The sequence below is a fragment of the Protopterus annectens genome, chromosome 3.part0 (assembly GCF_019279795.1).
Source record: "Protopterus annectens isolate FY-2018-M chromosome 3.part0, PAN1.0, whole genome shotgun sequence".
NCBI lineage: Eukaryota > Metazoa > Chordata > Ceratodontiformes > Protopteridae > Protopterus > Protopterus annectens.
The window spans coordinates 1345665681-1345686571 of NC_056731.1; the positions used below are offsets into that span (position 1 = coordinate 1345665681).

The following is a 20891-nucleotide window of genomic DNA, read 5'->3' on the forward strand; positions in this document are numbered from 1 at the left end:
ATACTGGACAATCATTTTGGTGGTCATTCTTGTTGTACTATTATTTTTGCTGTGGCAATTTTTATTTCCTGCTCCCATCGACGCATCACACCAAACAAGCCATTTGGCACCCACCTTTCAACACCTACCAAGCCATCAAATATGTTTATGCTTCTACATTCAACGTCTCTTAACTGCTGGATCTGCACTTCTATTCCCTCCGTACATGGGGGACTGTCATTGGCTGCGGCTCCACTAAGTATCATTGATACATGGACTAGTCTACTTAACAACACTGCTAACATTACATCCAGCACATCTATTGCATTACAACTTTCTCCCCGTCGCAATGGCACTCTGTTTCCGATGGAACTACTCAAGTCAACATCACTGGACTCGAAAAATGGGACAAAGTATCTGCAATACGACAATCGAATACCAGTGCAATTATACAGAAGGAAAACACTTGGCCTCGGGCTGTTGAGTTTCATTTGATGCATTCAGCCGATATTGAGAAATGCCTCATTATTTGGTTCTCGTAATATTGTATTTCTTGCCATATTCCATGGCATAACCACGGGCAGTGACCATTCTTCATATGTTACCACCTTGGTACAAGACTGTTATTTTATATGCAGAAGGGCCTATAAATGAATACCGGAGAACTGGTCTGGTAGCTGTTGCTTAGGTTATCTAGTTCCAGCCATCCGACATACATCTGCCTTACCCCAAGGGAAAATTCGGAACGTGCGAGAGGTTAAAAAGCCTACCAATCTGTTAGGCCAAATTGATGCATCATTGATTTATCATCATGACTTAGCTCATGCTGGCACCAAAGGACCATCTCATATGCACTTGGATGATGACATCATATCATGGGCTGGTATAATCCCAGCATACGGAGCAGCAAAATCAATCTGGGAACTGAGAAAACTGTCTAAATTGCTTGAAGTATTAAGCAATGCCACCTTTTCTGCCTTAGAACTAGTGACTGATGAATTGACTGCCATGAGAGCTGTAGTCCTCCAAAATCATATGGCTCTCGATTTCATCCTAGCGGCGAAAGACGGAACTTGTGCTTTGATCCAGGAGGAGTGCTGTACATTTATTCCTGAAAATCAGCATGAAATTGAAAATCATCTCAAACTCAGAGAGTCTCCGAACTCTCTAAGCCAAGGAGGCCGATAACTCAATGTGGGCATGGCTAACTAACCTGTTCTCAGGTTGGGGAGGTGGACTTTTAAAGTTGATCCTATTAATCGCAGTATTAGCTCTTATTGCTTTTCTTGTTGTGTTTTTAATCAAAGCATTGATTTTGAAATTAATGTCTTTCAGGACTACTAAAAAACCAAAGTTTTATATGCCTAGAGTTATAGATGATGAAATAAAAATATGTGACAATGTTGAAGGAACTAGCCACATGGTTATGTCAGACCTAGGGCAAATGTATGATAGACTAAATGGTGATGATTACACAGCATCAAATGGGGGATTGTAGAATATGAATGGTCAAAGCATGTGCTCAAAGGAGATTGAGTATGTGAAAACCTGTATGTATTGATTTGAACTCTGTACTATGAACTATTAAGTAAACTGTGAATAGTGGAAAAGTACTGAAAAACAAGAGCCTGTCTGACGGCAGGAAATGTGCCTTATATGGAAGTGTATCCAATTTTCTTTTTCTGCCTAGAGATGTAGTAATGTGAACTGCTTCAAGCCTACGGGTAAACCACCGATTGGCTAATTGTCTTTTGTACTATTTTAATTGGTCTAGTTTATATTTTTGTACTGTCAGCAGTATCACCAGCATATAAGCTTATGTTCGGGGAGTCTCCCTGGTACTTTCCAGTAGGCTCCCACACGTGTGTAATAAATACCACTGAAAGAGAGGAAGAAGTGTCTTGTCTTCATTTAAGGTAAAATACAAACACAACAACTTTCTACAAACTGAATCAAGATGACAGAAAAACTCTATATAAATTGCAACATGACAGTCTTTTAATTACCAAATCTTGCAAAAGAAATGCATTAGTGGCCTTGAATAAAGACTAGGACTATCACAAGGAAAGTATGATGCAAATTGTTGGATGACGACAAGTTTTGGATACACATTACAAGATCCTATAGACTGAATGACTCCTTTACAGCGGAACAGCTCTGTGAAGGCTTGTTTGACAACAACACAGCACAGTACTAGGATCAATAGAATGCCTGGGCTGCCAACAGTACACAAAAATTTGAGTAATTCTCCATTCAAACCTAATGTAACTAGTCAAGGAAGTAAAAGTGAGCCAACGGTATTATTTGTTGATTAAGTTCTTACAGAAAACTGACAAAGAATAAAGCCTTTGCCAGAGACTCTTAATTTTATACAGACCATTGTTAATATTCAACTGAATGAATTTGATTTTTTGAGGTTGCGGCCTTGGTTTCTTTGTAAACTGCAATATCAAATCTAGAAGGTTTGGAAATGGGCAGTAAGGAATTAAATTCTTCACAAACATTTATTATGAATAAATGTAGATTATTCTTAGAAATTTTGGATATTATTTAACTTACAACTATTTCACATTTGATTCACGGTGTTTTAAGAAGCGGAATGGAGTAGTGATGGGAGATGCTATGTCCACAGCTATGCAAATCGATTTATGGCAGGTTGGAAAAGATAATTTATATATAATTGTTTTTTTTTTTTTTTTTTTTTTTAAGATGACGTTTTATAAACATTTTATAGATGATTTATCGAATAGTGTGAATAATTTAAGTTTTTACATATAAATATGAGTGCTTCAACCAATTTTCTTGATTTAATCATTTACAAGCAGAATGAGACCTTGTTTGTTAAAATGCACAAGAAGGGTGTGCAAAGCAATGCATATTTACATTCTGACAGCATGCATTCGAAAGAATTAAACAATGTGGTGAAGGGGCAATTTATCACGGCGAATAAAGTTAACCAATGACAATACATACTTTGAGAAGGAGAGTTTATCATTACTAAAGACATTTTGTCACAGAGGTTATCCAAGTAATTTGGTGGACAGATAATAAGGATTAACATTATAATATAGCTCTATAATTAAGGAATTCAGTAGATGAACATAGTATCAAAATGTTGGAGAAAAATAACTGGAGATTCTTGGTAAATTTCCCTGCTATTGATTAGATAAAGACCAATTTTTGTGACCAAGAAGGTAAGAATTCTGAAGGACATTTTTCAATTAGGGCTGAGGAGCTTAATCACAAGAGAAACTAATCTGATTTATGACATGCACAAATGCCTCGCATCAACTATTGTGGGTAACTCATGGAAGAGAAGACAGTTCCTATAGTAAGTGGTAGAACTGAGGTATATATACAGGACCGATAGAATTGTAAAACAAAAGCTGTGACTTATATTGCGAGGTGTCTCTACTGCGAGGCATTTTATGTGACTAGAACAGTCACAGAGTTCTACCACAGAATCTATGAGCATTTAGATAAAAGTAATGCATTAACTAAACATGTAGTATCATGTAAAAAGAAGGCTGGGAAATCCATCAGATTTGTGCTTAATATTATACTAGAGATGGGGGTTGGTATAATGGTTAAGTTGTTAACCTCATAGACATAAGGTATGGAGTTTGATTCTCACCTTTGGAAGGGAAATTAGCTAAACTCAAATGACCTACAAGGACAGCTAGCAGAGTACTTAACTGTAAACTACAAACTACAGACTAAGTTAAAAAAATGTAAAAATAGGTTAGACAGACAAATTAGACTGGAAGGAGTAAATATGGCAGCTTAAATTAGAAGCTTGTCACTTTTCTGGTTCAAACGACAAAGTGAATTTTAAAATTTAATTGAAAAGGAAAGGCTTGAAGAACTAGCCTTAACGGGCTTCTGATGTAACAGATCATGTTATTTTAACTGTGTGTATATATATATATATATATATATATATATATATATATATATATATATATATATATACATATAATTGTTTTATGGTTAGAGACGTGTCTGACACAAGTTCTAAAATAAGAATGAAAGCACTCAAACTGTAACCATTAAAAATAACATGGTTATTCATCTGATCATTTTGGATGACTTTATTAGCATTCTTTGGATGACTGGAGAGTTTGCTGATGGTCTTTGTTGGACTGAATTATAAAAAAAAACAATCACAGAAGGTTAAAAAAACACCAGAAGAGAAGATTAAAATTACAAATTATAACACAACAATGGTAGGAAATTTGTAAGGCCTCTAGTTAAGTTACAAAGTCTAGAAGATTTAAACAGTTACATGGAAATATTTACACAGGTGCTTTTATATTCCAGGTAGACTTCAGAGGATTCTTCCTCAAGCAGAGGACCGATACTGGGGATGTGAATGGAATTAACAGAGATAATTGGGAACACATTTTCCTGGACTATGGTGGTTTAACTGGGTTTAAGGATTCCTTACCAGAATGTCCTGAACACTTTTTTTTGGAGGGGGAAATAATGTATTAATCAAGATGATGCTACTGAGGTGGTGTCAAGACAAAGTAAGGTCTTATTAAGCTTAATGTTATTAGCAGCCAAAACACAATGACAAAATAAAACTCAAAACACTAAATATTGTAGCGGAAATATAAAGCTTAGAAGATATGATCATTAACAGATGGAGGAAGTAATCTGCAAAAAAATAAATTGTGTATTTAGGAACAATGTATACATAATGCTTAAAAACAATTAGGTTTGCAGAAACTGATAAATAACAGTATATTTTAATGCACAAGAATGAAAGAATATAGTTACAATGGAAACTGTATGTGTAATGCAGGTGCATAATAATGGAAAGTGTTATTCTTGTCTTTTTCAATGTTTATATATGGATGACTGCAACACACAATACATTGAAGTGTGGCTTAAAAGCAGGTCTAATGATGGGAATGCCATCACCCCCAAGCAAATGAATGCAGATCCAATGGATAATGAGAAGAAACGGTCTGTAAAGTGAGTTAAGAAAACACTGCCACTTTCCAAAAGCAAGCGCAAGTGGAGAAAAAAAGTTTGCCAGCAATATTTGATAGAAGCAAAAAAACTCTGCAAATGACAACTGCAAATATCCAGATAAAAACTACTAATTCAGCAGAAAAAGTGAAGAGGGGTCTACCTCTATCAAATGTAATACCTTCATAGATGGCATTAACAGATAATGCACCAGCTATCTGACAAGTACTAGTGGCGTATGATATTAAGACCATAAGAAAAAAAACAGAGAAGCATACATTCCAAATGAAAAACACATCAACTGTCTTCTGGCAAGGTATTATTAAAGTGCTGACTCTTCAATGACAAATAATTTTCTAATATATATCCCCTTACTCAACCCTCACCATTCTAATAAGCTTTTCGTTTTGTTGTTTATTTACAATTCTGTGCCTGCCAGGCACTTGGTCCACTCATTCCCTCTACTCCAAACATGAACAGTAAAGTACAGTTTTGTACCTACCATAAATGTAGATGTTTGAGTGTCTTCACTGCTGCAGTCATTACACTTGGGTTATCCTGCCGTCAGGCAGGCCCACAGTCGGCCTGAGTTCCAAAGTCTTGGTCTGGCATCGGTTTCTGTCGCCTCTTCCCTGACATCAGTGCGACAGGGGTATATAAGAAGCAGGCTACGCCATTTTCTTCAGTTTTTCTTGCCCCAGATTTCAGGTGCCCCCAAAAATGGTAGGCAATACATATTGCTAATAAAACATACAAAAAAGGTAAAAATAAAACCTTCATTAACCAGCAAATACACCACATAGGTAGTATAGGTTAGTCCCAGATAAGAAAGAGGGGCTGGTGGGTGGGTAACCTGGACTGCAGCAGTGAACACACTCGAACATCTACATTTATGGTAGGTACAAAACTGTACTATGTTCATCGTGTTTCACTGCTGCAGTCATTACACTTGGGTGGAATCCCAAAGCTGAGTTTGGGTGGCTGGCTCTATAGAGGATTTGGTGTGGCTATGAGGCCCTGCAGCACTGCAGTGGCAAAGCCAGCTCTGGATCTAGAATAAAGAGGCAAATGGTAATGCTTGGTAAAGGTGTGCACTGAACTCCAAGTTGCAGCTTCCAAGATATCTTTGGTAGGTACTCCTTTAAGGAAGGCAGTAGAAGTGGCAGTTGCCCTGGTGGAATGTGGTCTAATATTACTAGGTACAGGTTTCCCATTTTGTGTGTAGCAGTGCCTGATACAATGTCCTATCCACTTTGAAGTGGTCTGTTTTGAAATAGCCTTTCCCTGTGATCTTGCAGCATATGATACAAACAATTGTTCAGATTTTCTGAAAGCTTTTGTTTTGTCCAAGTAGAAGTGCAATTGCCTGTGTATGTCCAAGGAATGTAGAAGTCTCTCCCCTTTATTTTGGGGATCTGGATAAAATGTTGGCAAGTGAATAGATTGGTTAAGAGCCACACTGGAAACCACCGTAGGCATAAAGGTAGGGTTTGTTCTTAAAGAAACCCTGTCTTGGTGGAAAATGATAAAAGGCTCCACTGCCATTAGTGCCTGCAGTTCTGAGACTCTTTGTGCGTGCTGAGGTTATTGCCAGAAGCACAGCAGTTTTCAGGATATATATTTTAACTCTGCTGAATTGGCTGGTTCACAAGGAGGCAAAGTGAGCTTTTCCAAAATGAAATTGAGGTCCCAAGTTGGTGTTGGTGCTCTCCGGGGCGGTCTTATGTTTTTAGCCCCTCTGAGGTACTGCTTTAGCAAAGGGTGAGAAAAAAATAGGAGGATCGGTGTTGTAATGAGCCGAGATGGCAGAAGCGTGAATCTTAATGGATGAGAAGGATAGTCCTTTGTCCAGCATCGCAGTCAAGTATTGTAGTATCTGAGGAATGTTAGGGACCGGAGGATCAAGGTTTTGAGCCTGGTTCCAGGCACAGAATCTCTTCCACTTTTCTGAATAAGATTTCCTGTTGCTAGGCCTCCTGGCCTCCAAAATGACATCCATAACAGCTTTAGAGAGAGAAGTTGTCTGTTTGGCTAATGAATCTGCCATGCAGCCAGGTTTAAGGTTTTGAGCTGACTGTGCAGTATCTGATTGTTTTGCTGAGTCAGAAGGTGTGGAATTTGAGGCAAAATCCAAGGAGGGCCTTGAGCTAAGGTCTTTAAGACTGGGTACCAATGCTGGCGTGGCCAGTCTGGAGCAATCAGAATCATCTGTGGTTTGTCTTGTCTGGCTTTTAGAAGTACCTTTGAAAGGAGAGGTAGTGGTGGGAAGGCATAAACGCTTAGGCTTTTCCAGCTGAATGAAAGAGCATCCACTTTCCATGCTTGAGTGTGATAAGTCCTTGTGCAGAAATTTTGTAGTTGGCAATTCAGTGGGGAGGCAAAGAGATCTATATCCGGGGCACCCCCATTTTTACACTATCATGCTGAAAACTTATGGGTTTAATTTCCACTCATGAGGATCCATGATGTTTCTGCTTAGGTTGTCTGCCAGAGTATTTATCTTGGTGTTGTCTGTCCTTAATAATAATTGCCCTGGATGCAGAAGGTCCTTGAAAGCTGTTAGGGCATTTTGCACAGCCAACATCTCTTTTTGATTGATGTGAACAGGCATTTGTTCTGTGGTCCATTTGCCCTGAATACATTTTCCTGCCATGTGTGCTCCCCAGGCGTAATCCGAGGTGTCTGTTGTTATAGTCTGCCTAGCTGTGGGAAGAGTGAAAGGCTGACCCTTGTTGAGGTGACATGCCTGTGCCCACCATCGAAACTCCTGTTGTAGGCAGGGAATTAGAGGTATTACTGTCTCCAAGCTGTGAGAATGTTGAGACCAAACATTTTTTTAGGTACCATTGTAATTTCCTCATATGCAGTCTTGCATATGGAATTAGTAGTATGCAGGATGCCATGAATCCCAAGGCCTGCAGAATTTTTCTTGCAGGGAGTTGGGACTTTGTTGCCATCAATTGAAAATACTGAATCAGTTGTCCTTGTTTGTCTGGTGTGAGATAAGCCATCTGGGCCGCTGTATTCAAGCTGGCTCCCAGGAATATTATCTCTTGTGAGGGCACTAGTTTTGATTTCTTTTCGTTTACTGTGTACCCTAGGCAACTTAATCTTTTTACGAACGCCAGATGCTGTAGAAGAATGTCCTTGCTCTCTGCTTGAATCAGGCAGTCGTCCAGATATGGATATATTTGAATTCCTTTTTGTCTGCAAAACGCAATTACTGGTGCCAGGCACTTGATAAAGACCCTGGGCGCAGTAGATAAGCCAAAGGGCAGTGCAAAGAATTGGTAATGCATTGAACCAGCTATGAATCTGAGGTACCTTCTGCAATTTTGTCTGATAGGGACATGCAGGTATGCCTCTTTGAGGTCCAAAGTAACAAGCCAAGCTTTCTTGCCCTGTTTGGTATCTACTTCTCTGAAGTACAGGCTAACGCAGAAGGCCTCTGAATAACGAAGTTCGCATATGACTGCAAACTAGGATCCATAGTCAAGTCCCCAAATGATGTGAACATCCTACAGAAGGGCCTCTCTGAGACAGATGCCTGGTGTCAGAGCCATGGCCTCAAGCTCAATGCCAAAAAGTGCAGTGTCATCCCCTTTGGTAAAAACTCTGTACCCATGGACTACCACATAGGCAGCAATCTACTTAACACCGAATGCGTGACAAGAGACCTTGGAACCCAGGTGGACAGTAGTCTCTCCTTTGATAGTCACATCTCCACAGTAGTCAGGAAATCCTTCTACGTGGCACACATCATAAAAGGGTTCTCATCCAGGAAAAAAAGAGGTCATCGTTGCCCTCTACTCATCACTCATTAGACCCATTATAGAGTACAACGCCCCTTTTGGAATGTACCTCACAAGACATCTGCAGCAGCTGGAAAGGCCACAGAAGTACCTCACAAAGAGGATTACTGGACTCAAACAAATGCCCTACACTGACCGCCTCAAAAAAACTCCAGCTTTACTCCGTAGCATATTGCCTACTCAGAGGTGATCTCTGCCTAACATATAAAGCTATGTCAAACCCAGAGCTGTTGGACATGCTACACCTAAAGAAATCCCAATCCCTCCGAGCTACACGCTCTAGGGACCTAAACCTTGTTACCACAATAAACAGGACATGCTGGAGGGATAGATTCCTATCCCAGAGACTTCCCATACTCTGGAACAGGCTACCCATCTATGTCAAGCAAAGTTCTTCATTAGCACTCTTCAAGAAAAATCTTGATGAGTGGATGGGAAATAGGAAATACACCCCGGGGATCACTTCTGTGTTTCTGCTCGTCAGTGGCACAGGAAAATAACTTTCTTGGGTGGCGTAAGCCAGGGAACTTCATTGGCTAGGCTTGCGTAGGCCCTTGGGCCGATAGCCTAGCACCTACCTATGAACCTATGAACATGAGAAGGAGCTGTTGTAGTGTCAGCATTTTGAATTTCGGAACATCCAGGTAATTATTTAGAGTGGAAAGGTCCAGAATGGGTCTCCAGGCTTTGTCCTTTCTGGGTACCAGGAAGACTCGAGTAAAATCCTTGCCCTTTTTCCCCGCTGTGGTACTTTTTGAATAGCTCTCATGGCCATGAGGGCTGTAATTTGTTTTTGTGCCTCTGCCCATTGATTTTGTGACAGGTCTGGCATTCCTTTTAGCCATGGAAAAGTGTGAAAGTGGAACCTGTAACCTTGAGACACAATATTCAGCACCCATTTGTCTTGGGTGATTGCTTGCCAGTTTTGAGAAAAAAGTGCTAGTTTCCCCCCAAAGGGAGCTGCCAAATGGTAAGAGTTTGGCATTGGAAGGGGGAAGTCATTGGGACCGTTTCCTGTAAGTTGTGACTTGTTTTGGGTTTGAAGCACCCCACTGTCGTGGTCTAAGAACCTTGTGGCTGAGATCTGCCTCTTGGGCGTATGTATCTGCCTCTTTGTGGCTTGTCTGACACTGGAAAGGACCAATTCTTTGTAGGCCAATTTCTGCTAAATCGTGGTGGCTGTACCTTTAAGAAATCCTTCACTGTTTGCATAGATTTTGCCTTATCCTCCATTTTCTTTAATACCTCTTCTGCCTTAATTCCAAATAAATTATCTTGCTGCAAAGGAGCATCCAATAATTTGGCCTTAACATGATCTGGTAAACTTTGTTCTTTTAACCAAGCCTTCGAAGATCCTGTAACTGCTGTTCTAAAAGAAGCTTCTAATGAATCAAAACCACATTGCAAAAAATGCTTTCCCACTTGTTCAGCTGTATGCAATAAATCCTGCATTTCGTTATAGTCAGGTTGTTCTGCATTTGTACTCATTTTCTGTTTTAATTGAGACAGTAAATATTGTTGATACTTAAGCATGTGAAAATGGCAATTTAGAGCCCTCACTGCTAAAGTTGCAGAGGTGTAAACTTCCTTTCCCCATCTGTCTAATGCTCTGGAGTCCCTATCAGAGGGAACTGGATTATTAGCCGTGGAAGCCTTAACCCCTTTGGACCTTGGGAAATAGTTTCTGGGTCTGCAACAGGGTTTTTATAAAGAAATTTGTGAGAGTCAGGGACTCTGTAGTATCTGTCTGGCTTGACTGGAGCTGAGGGTAAAGAATCAAGGTTTAAACTGGACTCAGAGAACACATCATCCACAATATCCAACACTGGCGGAATAGCAAGGGGCCTGTGCTGAGGCAGCAAAAGAAAGTCTCTAAGCCTTTTCTTGGATTCTGAGTAATCCTGGCCCTCCCAATGGAAATGCTCCGTCATGGTATGTAAAGTTTCCCCAAAAGAGTAATCCTCAGGAGGAGAGGCTGAAGGAATTGATTCTTCAGCATCAGAATCCTCATAGGGGGGTAAAAAATATCCCTAGTCTGAATAGGAATCAGAATATATTGAAACCTGGTCAAAGGAATCATAGTCTGTATCCTGCCTAGGCCTTTTATCAGGAGGTTGATGGGAACCCCTAATCAGAGTTATCAAGTCTTCGGCCATCTTGAGCATCTGTTTTTTAGGCATGGAGGCCTGTCCAGGTGAATGCTGTACTTGCTTCTTTGTTTTTAGTGTAGGCTTAGTCTTGGCTGTAGTTGCAATGGTAAGTTGAGTAGGCCTGAAAACACCCACAGAAGCCGATGTCTGCTCAGCGGCTCCGGACCCATCTGAAGGGTTAATCTCCGTTGGCCCAACACCTTGAGGCTCCAGAGGTCTAGGCACCTCCACGTGGGAGTCGGTCGCGGCCTGTGGTTCTGTGGTAGCGGGTGTCAGGGGCTGCGAAAGCGCCTCACTGTAAACCGGCAAACCGGCGACTGGCCTAGCAGAGGCTTTGTCGTCGGTTTTGGGCCTCGGATGCCTTTCCTTATCTTTATCTTTGCGCTTTTTGTGCATTCCGGTCGTCGGTTGTTCCAACGGCATTGTATAATTAAACCTTCACCCAAAGTAATGGCGAGCAAAATAAAACAGACGTTTAATAGTGCGTTTGTTAAATCTAGCACAAAACCGACAACTAGTGACGTCGTGATCTGGGCCTAGGCATGGAATACAGTAAGAATGAAAATCCTTATGAGGTATTTGCTTCCCACAAGAAATAGAGTTAACTTTTTCTGACATCGGTCTGAGGCAAGAAAAAATTTCTCCAATGGTGTACTTAGCTTTATTGAAGACTTCGGTTCTGAAATAGAATTTGAAATCTCAGGAGTCGGCCGACCGGCACTTGCGAACTGCTTTTGCTTCGGGCACCACGCGGCAAGAAAGACTGAAGAAAATGGCGTTGGCTGCTTCTTATATACCCCTGGCGCACTGACGTCAGGGAAGAGGCGACAGCAACCGACGCCGGACCAAGACTTTGGAACTCAGGCCGACTGCGGGCCCGCCTGATGGCAGGATAACCAAAGTGTAATGACTGCAGCAGTGAAACACGATGAACATCACCTACAGTGTGGAAATACAGTGTTTGGCAACATCTAGCGCATGCTCCCTCTCCAAACACTGCATGCTATGACATCTGCCCTCCAGGAGATTCCAGCAGAGCACTTACTCATACCCTTCCTTGCCACCACTTCCAACTCCTGGGTCACTATATCTCAGCTCATCTGGGTCAAAGTCATCCCTCTGTACTATGGAAGCCAGCACATCCTGACATGTTTCCTGCCATCATCTGCTTTGAAATGAGGCATCTTGGCAGCAGAGTCCCAGTTACTACTAGGACTCCTCCTCAAGATGAGATCTCCCCCAGACTTCCTCTCTGATGAAGGTAAATCTAATGATAACGGCTCATTCTTCTTTTCCTGGCCAGGTAACTGGCGCTTAAGTTGCTAATTAATATGCACTTAGGTTGCCAGTGAAACCGTACTGCCACCCTGCGTTTGTACCAACGGTGTTTGTACCAATGGCCTGGCTACAGCAAACATACTCTCAGAATGTGAAGCAGCCTTTTAGCAACTTTACAGTTCAAAAGAAAAAGTGTATTACTGAAATCCACTGGAAAAAAATAAAAGGAAGGTAAACTAAATAAAAAAAAAAATACCTTTGTTCATTTCCTTCACTGATATCGTGTAACAACACATAATATTTTAATGTGTTTGGTATAAACCACTTAGGGTAGGAATAATCACTACTATGCTGAATTCTGTGTTGCTCTTGTGACAGCTTCAGAAACTGCTCTATAGGTTCCGGTTCTCTAGATGAAACTACCAACATGCCTGGTGCACTTCTGATTAAGGAAGACAAACTAGAATAATGTACACAAATTTCAGGAAAAAAATCACATTTAGACTAAGTTTACAATCAAATCCAAGTATACTTAAAGCCTTATCGGACTTGCTCATTGTTTTCATTACGAATACAAGTCACTACGCCCAACGTAGCACAGATGAAAGATGTAAATTTTCATGGCAAGTTGTTGCTGGGCATCAGGGAAACAGAAACAAAAATAATCTGCATGCTTCAAGCAAAACATTCTGCAAAAATACATAAATTCCAATTATACAGTAGGAAATGCAACACATAATACAATTATTATATGAGAGTATTTTACTTTCTTACATGGTATTATTTTTAATTTATTTTATTTTGACAACTATTAACTCGGTATGTCCAACTGAGCATGAGCCCATTTTCAGTGGAGGCCTGGGGAGAAAAGCTCCATACAGAAACACTTATCTAGGTTGAAAATAACAGTTTGTACAAAAAGTTTCACATATAAGCCGAACTCTAATACAATGGTAACTGTAGACACAAAATCTCAAAATACAATGCAATAGTAAATAAATTAGCAGGTTGTGAAGTAAGTGATATTAGAAATCAAATTTGGTAACTATGGTCACATATAAACCTCAGAATGTACTACAAAGTTGAACAGGTTAGCAAGTTCAGTCATAACAAAAATGAAAAAAAGAAATACAACTACATACATCCAGGTGCAATTAACCATAGGCAAGACTGCTCTGCAATTTGTAGCATGTTACAGGCCACCCTCTCAATCTCAGGAACCTCACATAGCTTTCCTGAAAACACTGGAGGGGATAAATGTATCTCCAAACACCATCATACTAGGTGATTTCAACTACCCGAATATAGACTGGGATCACTACTCAAGCCCCAACACTCTAGCCCAAATGTTCCTAGAGTTCATCAACTCAAATGCCATGGAACAACTAGTCACCATTCCCACAAGAGGAGATAACATACTAGATCTCATCATCACGAACATGGGGTCACAATGTTCAACACCAGAAGTATACCCTTCACTGGTGAGATCAGACCATAAACTAATCTCACTGGAAGCCCACATCCCGCCCCCACCTGAGATAAAAAAGACCACAGTGAAAAACTTCTCAAAAGCCGACTTCACACTTCTAAAGGCTAGTGTGGTCTCTTTTATGGCCCCCAAGACTGCGGAAACCATTACTCAAGCCGCTGAATCACTGACAAATGCCTTCTACCAGCACCTACAGGACTGCATGGATCAGGCAATCCCAAACAAAACAAAGACCCTTTGTACCAAAGGCAAGCGTCCAGTTTGGTGGACCCCAGCCATAAACAAGCTCTACAACAAAAGGAGGAAGCTACTACAAGATGGAGCAAAATCCTTAAAAGGGAAAACACCCTTGATCATTATAAGTAAAAAATTAAGATCTCTCATAAAATCATCCAAGGCAAATTTTGAGAGAAAAATCGCTAAGGACTCAAAGGACAATCATAAGGCCTTCTTTAGCTATGTTAGAAACCTGGGGAGGAAACTCCCAGATATGCTCAGAATTAGTTCAAAATGATAAAAATTACTGAACCTACAGACATTGCCAACATACTGGCTGACAGGTTCAGTGCAAACTCCCCAAAAGGTGAGATATCTATACCAGAAAATTATAGCCCCCCAAACATCTCAAATGCTCAGGTGAGAACTGCTCTCTCCAAGGGCAAAACACAGCATCCATGGGACCAGATGGTGTCCCCGGATGTGTGCTCCACTTAACTCAATGAGGAATTAAACCCGCAGTTAGGGCAGCTGTTTAATCTTAGCCTCACCTCAGGATACGTGCCCAAGGAGTGGCGTACGGCAACTGTGGTCCCACTTCACAAGGGAGGTGCCTCCACCAACCCGAAATTACCGTCCCATCAGCTTGACAGTAATTGCCAGTAGGAAAGCAGTTTTCCATGATAGGTGTTGAAGATCTGCTGTTGCTGCTGGTTCAAATGGAGGGAGTGTCAATTTTTCTAGCACAAAGTTCAAGTCCCATGCTGGTAATGGTGGTTTCCTAGGAGGTTTTACATTTTGATTCCTCTGAGGAACTGCCTGAGTAGAGGATGCGAGAAGGCAGGGGCATCCAAGCTGTATTCTGCAGAAATAGCTGATGCATGTATCTTGATGGAGGAATAGGACAGGCCTGTATGTAGAAGCTCTGCCAAGTACTCCAGGATGTTAGCAATGTCTATCTTTGTCACATCTTTTCCTCTTTCAGTACTCCAAATGACAAACCTTTTCCATCGTCCTGCATAGTACCTTCTTGTTGAAGGTCTGCGGGCTTCAAGGATAATGTCTTTCACCCTTTGGGATAAGTCTGGGTTAGTTGCTGTTATGTGATGTTCCAGGCAGTCAGTTGCAGAGTTTTAGGTTTGGATGCATGATGTTGTAGTTGTTCTGAGTTAACATCAAAGGCATCAGGGTAGTGTCCACGCCTCCCCAGAGACATGCTCCTCAGCAATGGATACCAGTGTTGTCTTGGCCAATTTGGAGCTATCAGAATTATCCTTGGGCGTTCCTCTTTGATTTTCAGTAGTACCTTGTGCATCAAAGGGAGAGGTGGAAATGCATATGCTGTCAGGCCTTTCCAACTGAAGGATACAGAGTCCACCTTCCATGCTAGTGGGTGGTATGTCCTTGTGCAGAATTTCTTGAGTTGGTGATTGAGTGGGGATGCGAATAGGTCTATTTGTGGCATTCCCATTTCTTTGTGATGGCCTTGAAGATGTCCGGGTGTAGCATCCATTCGTGAGCATCCGAGGTAGTTCTGCTTAACATGTCTGCTAGGATGTTTTCTTTTCCCGGTACAAATATTGCCTGTAACTGGATGTTGTAGCTCAGAGCCATATTCCAAAGGTCCAGAGTCATTCTGCATAGGGGTATGAATGAGTGCCTCCCTGTTTGTTGATGTACCACATGACTGTGGTGTTGTCTGTCCTTATCATTAAATGGCCTTCTTTGAGGAATGGTCTGAAATTCTGGATTGCTAGTTTTACTGCCAGCATTTCTTTTTGGTTTATGTGCAGGTGCAGCTGGTCTGGAGTCCACAATCCTTGTATGCATTTGTCCAGCATGTGTGCCCCCCAGCCTAGATCTGAGGCGTTGCTGATGGTTTGGCTTGCTTGAAATTTGTGGAAGGCAAGCCTGGGTTTGACTGGCATGCTTGAGCCCACCATAGGAACTCTTGCTTCAGGCATGGGATTAGTGGGATTTCGGTTTCTAAGCTGTGCCTGTGTTGAGACCATAAATTCTTTAGGTACCACTGTAGCTTTCTCATATGCAGTCTGGCATGGGGACCAGGATTATGCATGATGCCATGAAGCCCAAGGCCTGCAGTACTTTTCTTGCTGTTAGTTTGTTCTGTTTTGTTAATGCCAAGAAGTAAAGAGGAGTTGTTCTTGTTTTCTGCAGTTAGGAATGCCATCTGTTTTACTGTGTCCAATTCCGCACCCAAGAATGTTCTTGTTTGGGATGGTATCAGTCTTGACTTTTTTAAATTGACTGTGTATCCCAGGGCTTGTAGTAAGCAAATGACTCTTTGTAAGTCTTTTGTCAGCTTGCTTTTGTTGTCCGCTTGTATCAGGCAGTCGTCCAGGTATGGATAAATTTGGATTCCCTGTAGCCTGCAATGAGCGATTACTGATGCCAGGCATTTTGTGAATACTCTGGGCGCATTAGATAAGCCAAAGGGCAATGCTGAGAATTGATAATGCTCTGATCCTGCAAGAAATCTGAGGTATCTTCTGCATGGGGACGTGCAGGTATGCCTCCTTGAGATCTAGAGTTACCAGCCAAAACTCCTTGCCCAGCATGGGAAGAAGTTGCTGAAGGGTCAAATGATGAATGTGTTTAAGACGGACAGGTCGAGAATAGGTCTCCAACTTTTCTCTTTTCTTGGTACTAGGAAGAGTCTGGAGTAGAATCCTTTGCCCTGTTCTGTTAGTGGTACTCTTTCCACAGCTCTCATCTTTGTTAATTGAGCTATCTGTTTTAGAGCTTCTGTTTTTTGATTTGGAGGTAGGTTTGGCATTCCTCTTTTCACTGGTAAGGTGTGGAAGTGAAACCTGTAGCCTTGGTCTATGGTCTGCAAAATCCACTTGTCTTTTGTGATATAGTGCCAATTTTTTGAAAATAAAGCTAACTTTCCGCCTAAAGGTGCTGCTATTTGTTCCCTGGTAGGCAGTGTCAGAGCCAAGTCACTGTGATTGTCCTGGTGCAGTGGCAGTGGTTGTGTCTGTGCCTCGCTGGTTATTCCCTTGCCACTGGCGTCCTCTGTAGGCACCTCCTCTGGATTGATTTCTGCCTCTGGCACGTCTATTCCTGCCTCTCTGAGATTTTGAGGAGTCTGGAAAGGACCAATTTTTGGAAGGCCAGTTCCTGCTAAACCTTGGGGGCTGAACCTATAAGAAATCCTTAACTGTTTGTACAGATTTTGCCTTCTCTTCCATTTTCTTCATTACTTGCTGAGCAGGAGTACCAAATAGACTGGCCTTATCCATAGGAGCATCTAACAGCTTTGCTTTAACATGATCCGGCAAGACCTGTTCTTTCAACCATGCATGCCTTCTTATAACAGTGCCAGTCATGGCTGATCTAAATGAAGCCTCCAGTGCATTATAGCTACATTTTAAAGAATGGTTACTAACCTGCTGAATGTTATTCACCATTTCTAAAACATATTTCTTATCTAAGGAGTCATCAGAGGACAATTTCTTAGTTAACTGATCAAGCATAAACTCTTGGTATTGGATCATATGAAACTGACAGTTCAAAGCTCTAGCTGAGAGAGTAGCAGAAGTGTAAACTTTTTTCCCCCATCTCTCTACGGACCTGGATTCCCTTTCAGAAGGGAGAGGGTTTTTTGCTGAGGTCGAAGCTACTGCCTTAGGCCCCTGGGAGATAGTCTCAGGATCTGCAAGTGGGGCTTTGTATAGGTGGTGATGAAGTCTCAGGATCTGCAAGTGGGGCTTTGTATAGGTGGTGATGAGTGTCTGGTACCCTGTAAAACCTATCTGGTTTGGCAGGGGCTGGAGGTAAAGTATCAGGAGCAGTGCAAACATCATTAAATGCATCATCCACAACAGGCAGAACTGGAGGTATAGCTAAGGGCCTATGTTGTGGTAAGTGTAGAAAGGTCCTAAGCCGTTTTCTTGAATCTGAGAAATCTTGTCCCTGCCATTGGAATTGTTCTCTCATGGCATGTAAGGTTTCCCCAAAGGAAAATTCCTCTGGTGGAGAGGCAGATGGAATAGATTCTTCAGCATCGGAATCTTCATAAGTAGAAAAAGGAGCCTCTGGATGGTCTATAATGTCTGAGTCATCCGAAGAATCATAAGAGGACACTGGCTCTGGGGGCTCTGCTCTAGGTCTCTTTTCTGGAGGCTGAGAGGCCCTGTCTGGGTGAGATTGGGATCCCCTAATTAAAGAGATGAGATCCCTCTGCCAAAGTAAGCATTTGTGAACTGGAACTGGGCCTGTGTGAGGGGGGCTTAACAGGCACTGATTTAGCAGTTTTGGCTGCTTTAGCCCTGGCAAAGGCCTTAATAGACATGGCTGCAGGAGGCCTAGCAGCACCACGTGCTGGGGTACAGACATCCAAAGGGATGGTGTCTGATAATTCAATAGGAACCACATTAGTAGGCAAAACTTCAGAGGCCGATTCAACTAGGGTAGCAAGAGCCTCGGTAGTAGTCATGGATTCAGCTGAAGATTGACCCGTTTGCTCGGTTTCGGCCGAAACCGAGACACTCGCGGTTTGCTTAACCGTGGTTTCGGCCGAAACCGCGGACCGCAAGTGTCAGTCTTTTTCTTTGCGTTTTTTAACAATTTGAATAGTCGGAGGATCCGACGGCATAATGTACGCAAAATCTGAGCCGAAAAACTGTTCAGCAAACTCCGACCGACGCCTAAGCGTTCGTCGGTTGAAGGAAGCACAGGCCAAACAGGCTGCTACGTCGTGGTCTGGGCCTAAACAAGGTAGGCAGTACGAGTGGAAATCCTTATGAGGTATTTGTTTCCCACAAGTTCATTAAGCACATTTAGAACATTTCTTAAAGCCCGAAGGCCTATGTGGTTGAGACATGTTGGTACACAAATCTAGTCACTCTGACAGGAAAGTACACTAAATTTTAACTACTGATATAAGCTTACAGTAACAAATAAAGCCAACTCTTCCTGTAAAAAGAACAGGTAACTCTAACCCAATTCAAATAATTATTAGAGACCCTGTAATTCAAATATTAACAGTCCGGGAAGGCCCTGAATGGAGGGGGGCCGAAAACAAACTGAACTCAAACACACAACAATTCCAAGTCCAAATCGTACACAAAGTTAACGATAGCTGTTAAAACAGCTTTTGTGAGAAAAAACAGCAAAAAACTGACAGAAAAGTTAGTTTAATAAACTACTTAGCCCAGCCAGCTCGAGACCACGCCTTACATGAAGCGGCAAGCGAGATCTGGGGACTGGTGGTGGTGCATCCTGGGATATAGTAAGCTCAGCCAATAAGAGACTTGGCTCTTTGGCATAAGCGTGCCGAGTCGGAGCCGAGGGATCGGCTCCGAACCCATCATTCAGAATGTAGGCGAGATAGGATCACATAACATCAATTATTTACTTTTTCTAACATCGGCTGAGGCAAGAAAGAGTCCCCAACGGGGTACTTAGCTTTTTAGAAGTCTTGGTAGTATTCGGTAGTAGTAATCTCTGGATCTGACCGACCGGCACTTGCGAACAGCTTCTGCTTCGGGCGCCACGCAGCAAGAAAGACTGAGGAAAATGGCGTCGGCTGATGCCTTTATACCCGAAGACCAGGAGAGATGACGTCGGGTGAAGTGCGACACCAGCCGAGGCCAGACCTAGACTTTGGAATCCGGCCGACCGAAGGGCTGCCTGACGACAGGACAACCCATTTGTTATGACTGCAGATGCATCCTTGAAGGACATCGGCTCATTCTTCTCTTCCTGGCCAGGTAACCGGCGCTTAAGTTGCTAATTAATATGCACTTAGGTTGCCAGTGAAACCGTACTGCCACCCTGCGTTTGTACCAACGGTGTTTGTACCAACGGCCTGGCTACAGCAAACATACTCTCAGAATGTGAAGCAGCCTTTTAGCAACTTTACAGTTCAAAAGAAAAAGTGTATTACTGAAATCCACTGGAAAAAAATAAAAGGAAGGTAAACTAAATAAAAAAAAAATACCTTTGTTCATTTCCTTCACTGATATCGTGTAACAACACATAATATTTTAATGTGTTTGGTATAAACCACTTAGGGTAGGAATAATCACTACTATGCTGAATTCGGTGTTGCTCTTGTGACAGCTTCAGAAACTGCTCTATAGGTTCCGGTTCTCTAGATGAAACTACCAACATGCCTGGTGCACTTCTGATTAAGGAAGACAAACTAGAATAATGTACACAAATTTCAGGAAAAAATCACATTTAGACTAAGTTTACAATCAAATCCAAGTATACTTAAAGCCTTATCGGACTTGCTCATTGTTTTCATTACGAATACAAGTCACTACGCCCAACGTAGCACAGATGAAAGATGTAAATTTTCATGGCAAGTTGTTGCTGGGCATCAGGGAAACAGAAAAAAAAAATAATCTGCATGCTTCAAGCAAAACATTCTGCAAAAATACATAAATTCCAATTATACAGTAGGAAATGCAACACATAATACAATTATTATATGAGAGTATTTTACTTTCTTACATGGTATTATTTTTAATTTATTTTATTTTGACAACTATTAACTCGGTATGTCCAACTGAGCATGAGCCCATTTTCAGTGGAGGCCTGGGGAGAAAAGCTCCATACAGAAACACTTATCTAGGTTGAAAATAACAGTTTGTACAAAAAGTTTCACATATAAGCCGAACTCTAATACAATGGTAACTGTAGACACAAAATCACAAAATACAATGCAATAGTAAATAAATTAGCAGGTTGTGAAGTAAGTGATATTAGAAATCAAATTCGGTAACTATGGTCACATATAAACCTCAGAATGTACTACAAAGTTGAACAGGTTAGCAAGTTCAGTCATAACAAAAATGAAAAAAAAAATACAACTACATACATCCAGGTGCAATTAACCATAGGCAAGACTGCTCTGCAATTTGTAGCATGTTACAGGCCACCCTCTCAATCTCAGGAACCTCACATAGCTTTCCTGAAAACACTGGAGGGGATAAATGTATCTCCAAACACCATCAT

At 41.6% G+C, this 20891-nt stretch overlaps 1 protein-coding gene across 1 annotated transcript in view; it reads right to left on the bottom strand.

Annotated features, from left to right (window-relative positions):
* The window catches only part of TRAPPC8 (trafficking protein particle complex subunit 8), a 3178250-nt gene that overhangs the window by 2802130 nt on the left and 355229 nt on the right, over positions 1-20891 (bottom strand). Inside the window, exon 4 of the mRNA XM_044065843.1 lies at positions 19870-20044. Coding sequence (XP_043921778.1) covers positions 19870-20044 — 175 coding nt within the window. The remainder of the gene's footprint in view (positions 1-19869; positions 20045-20891) is intronic.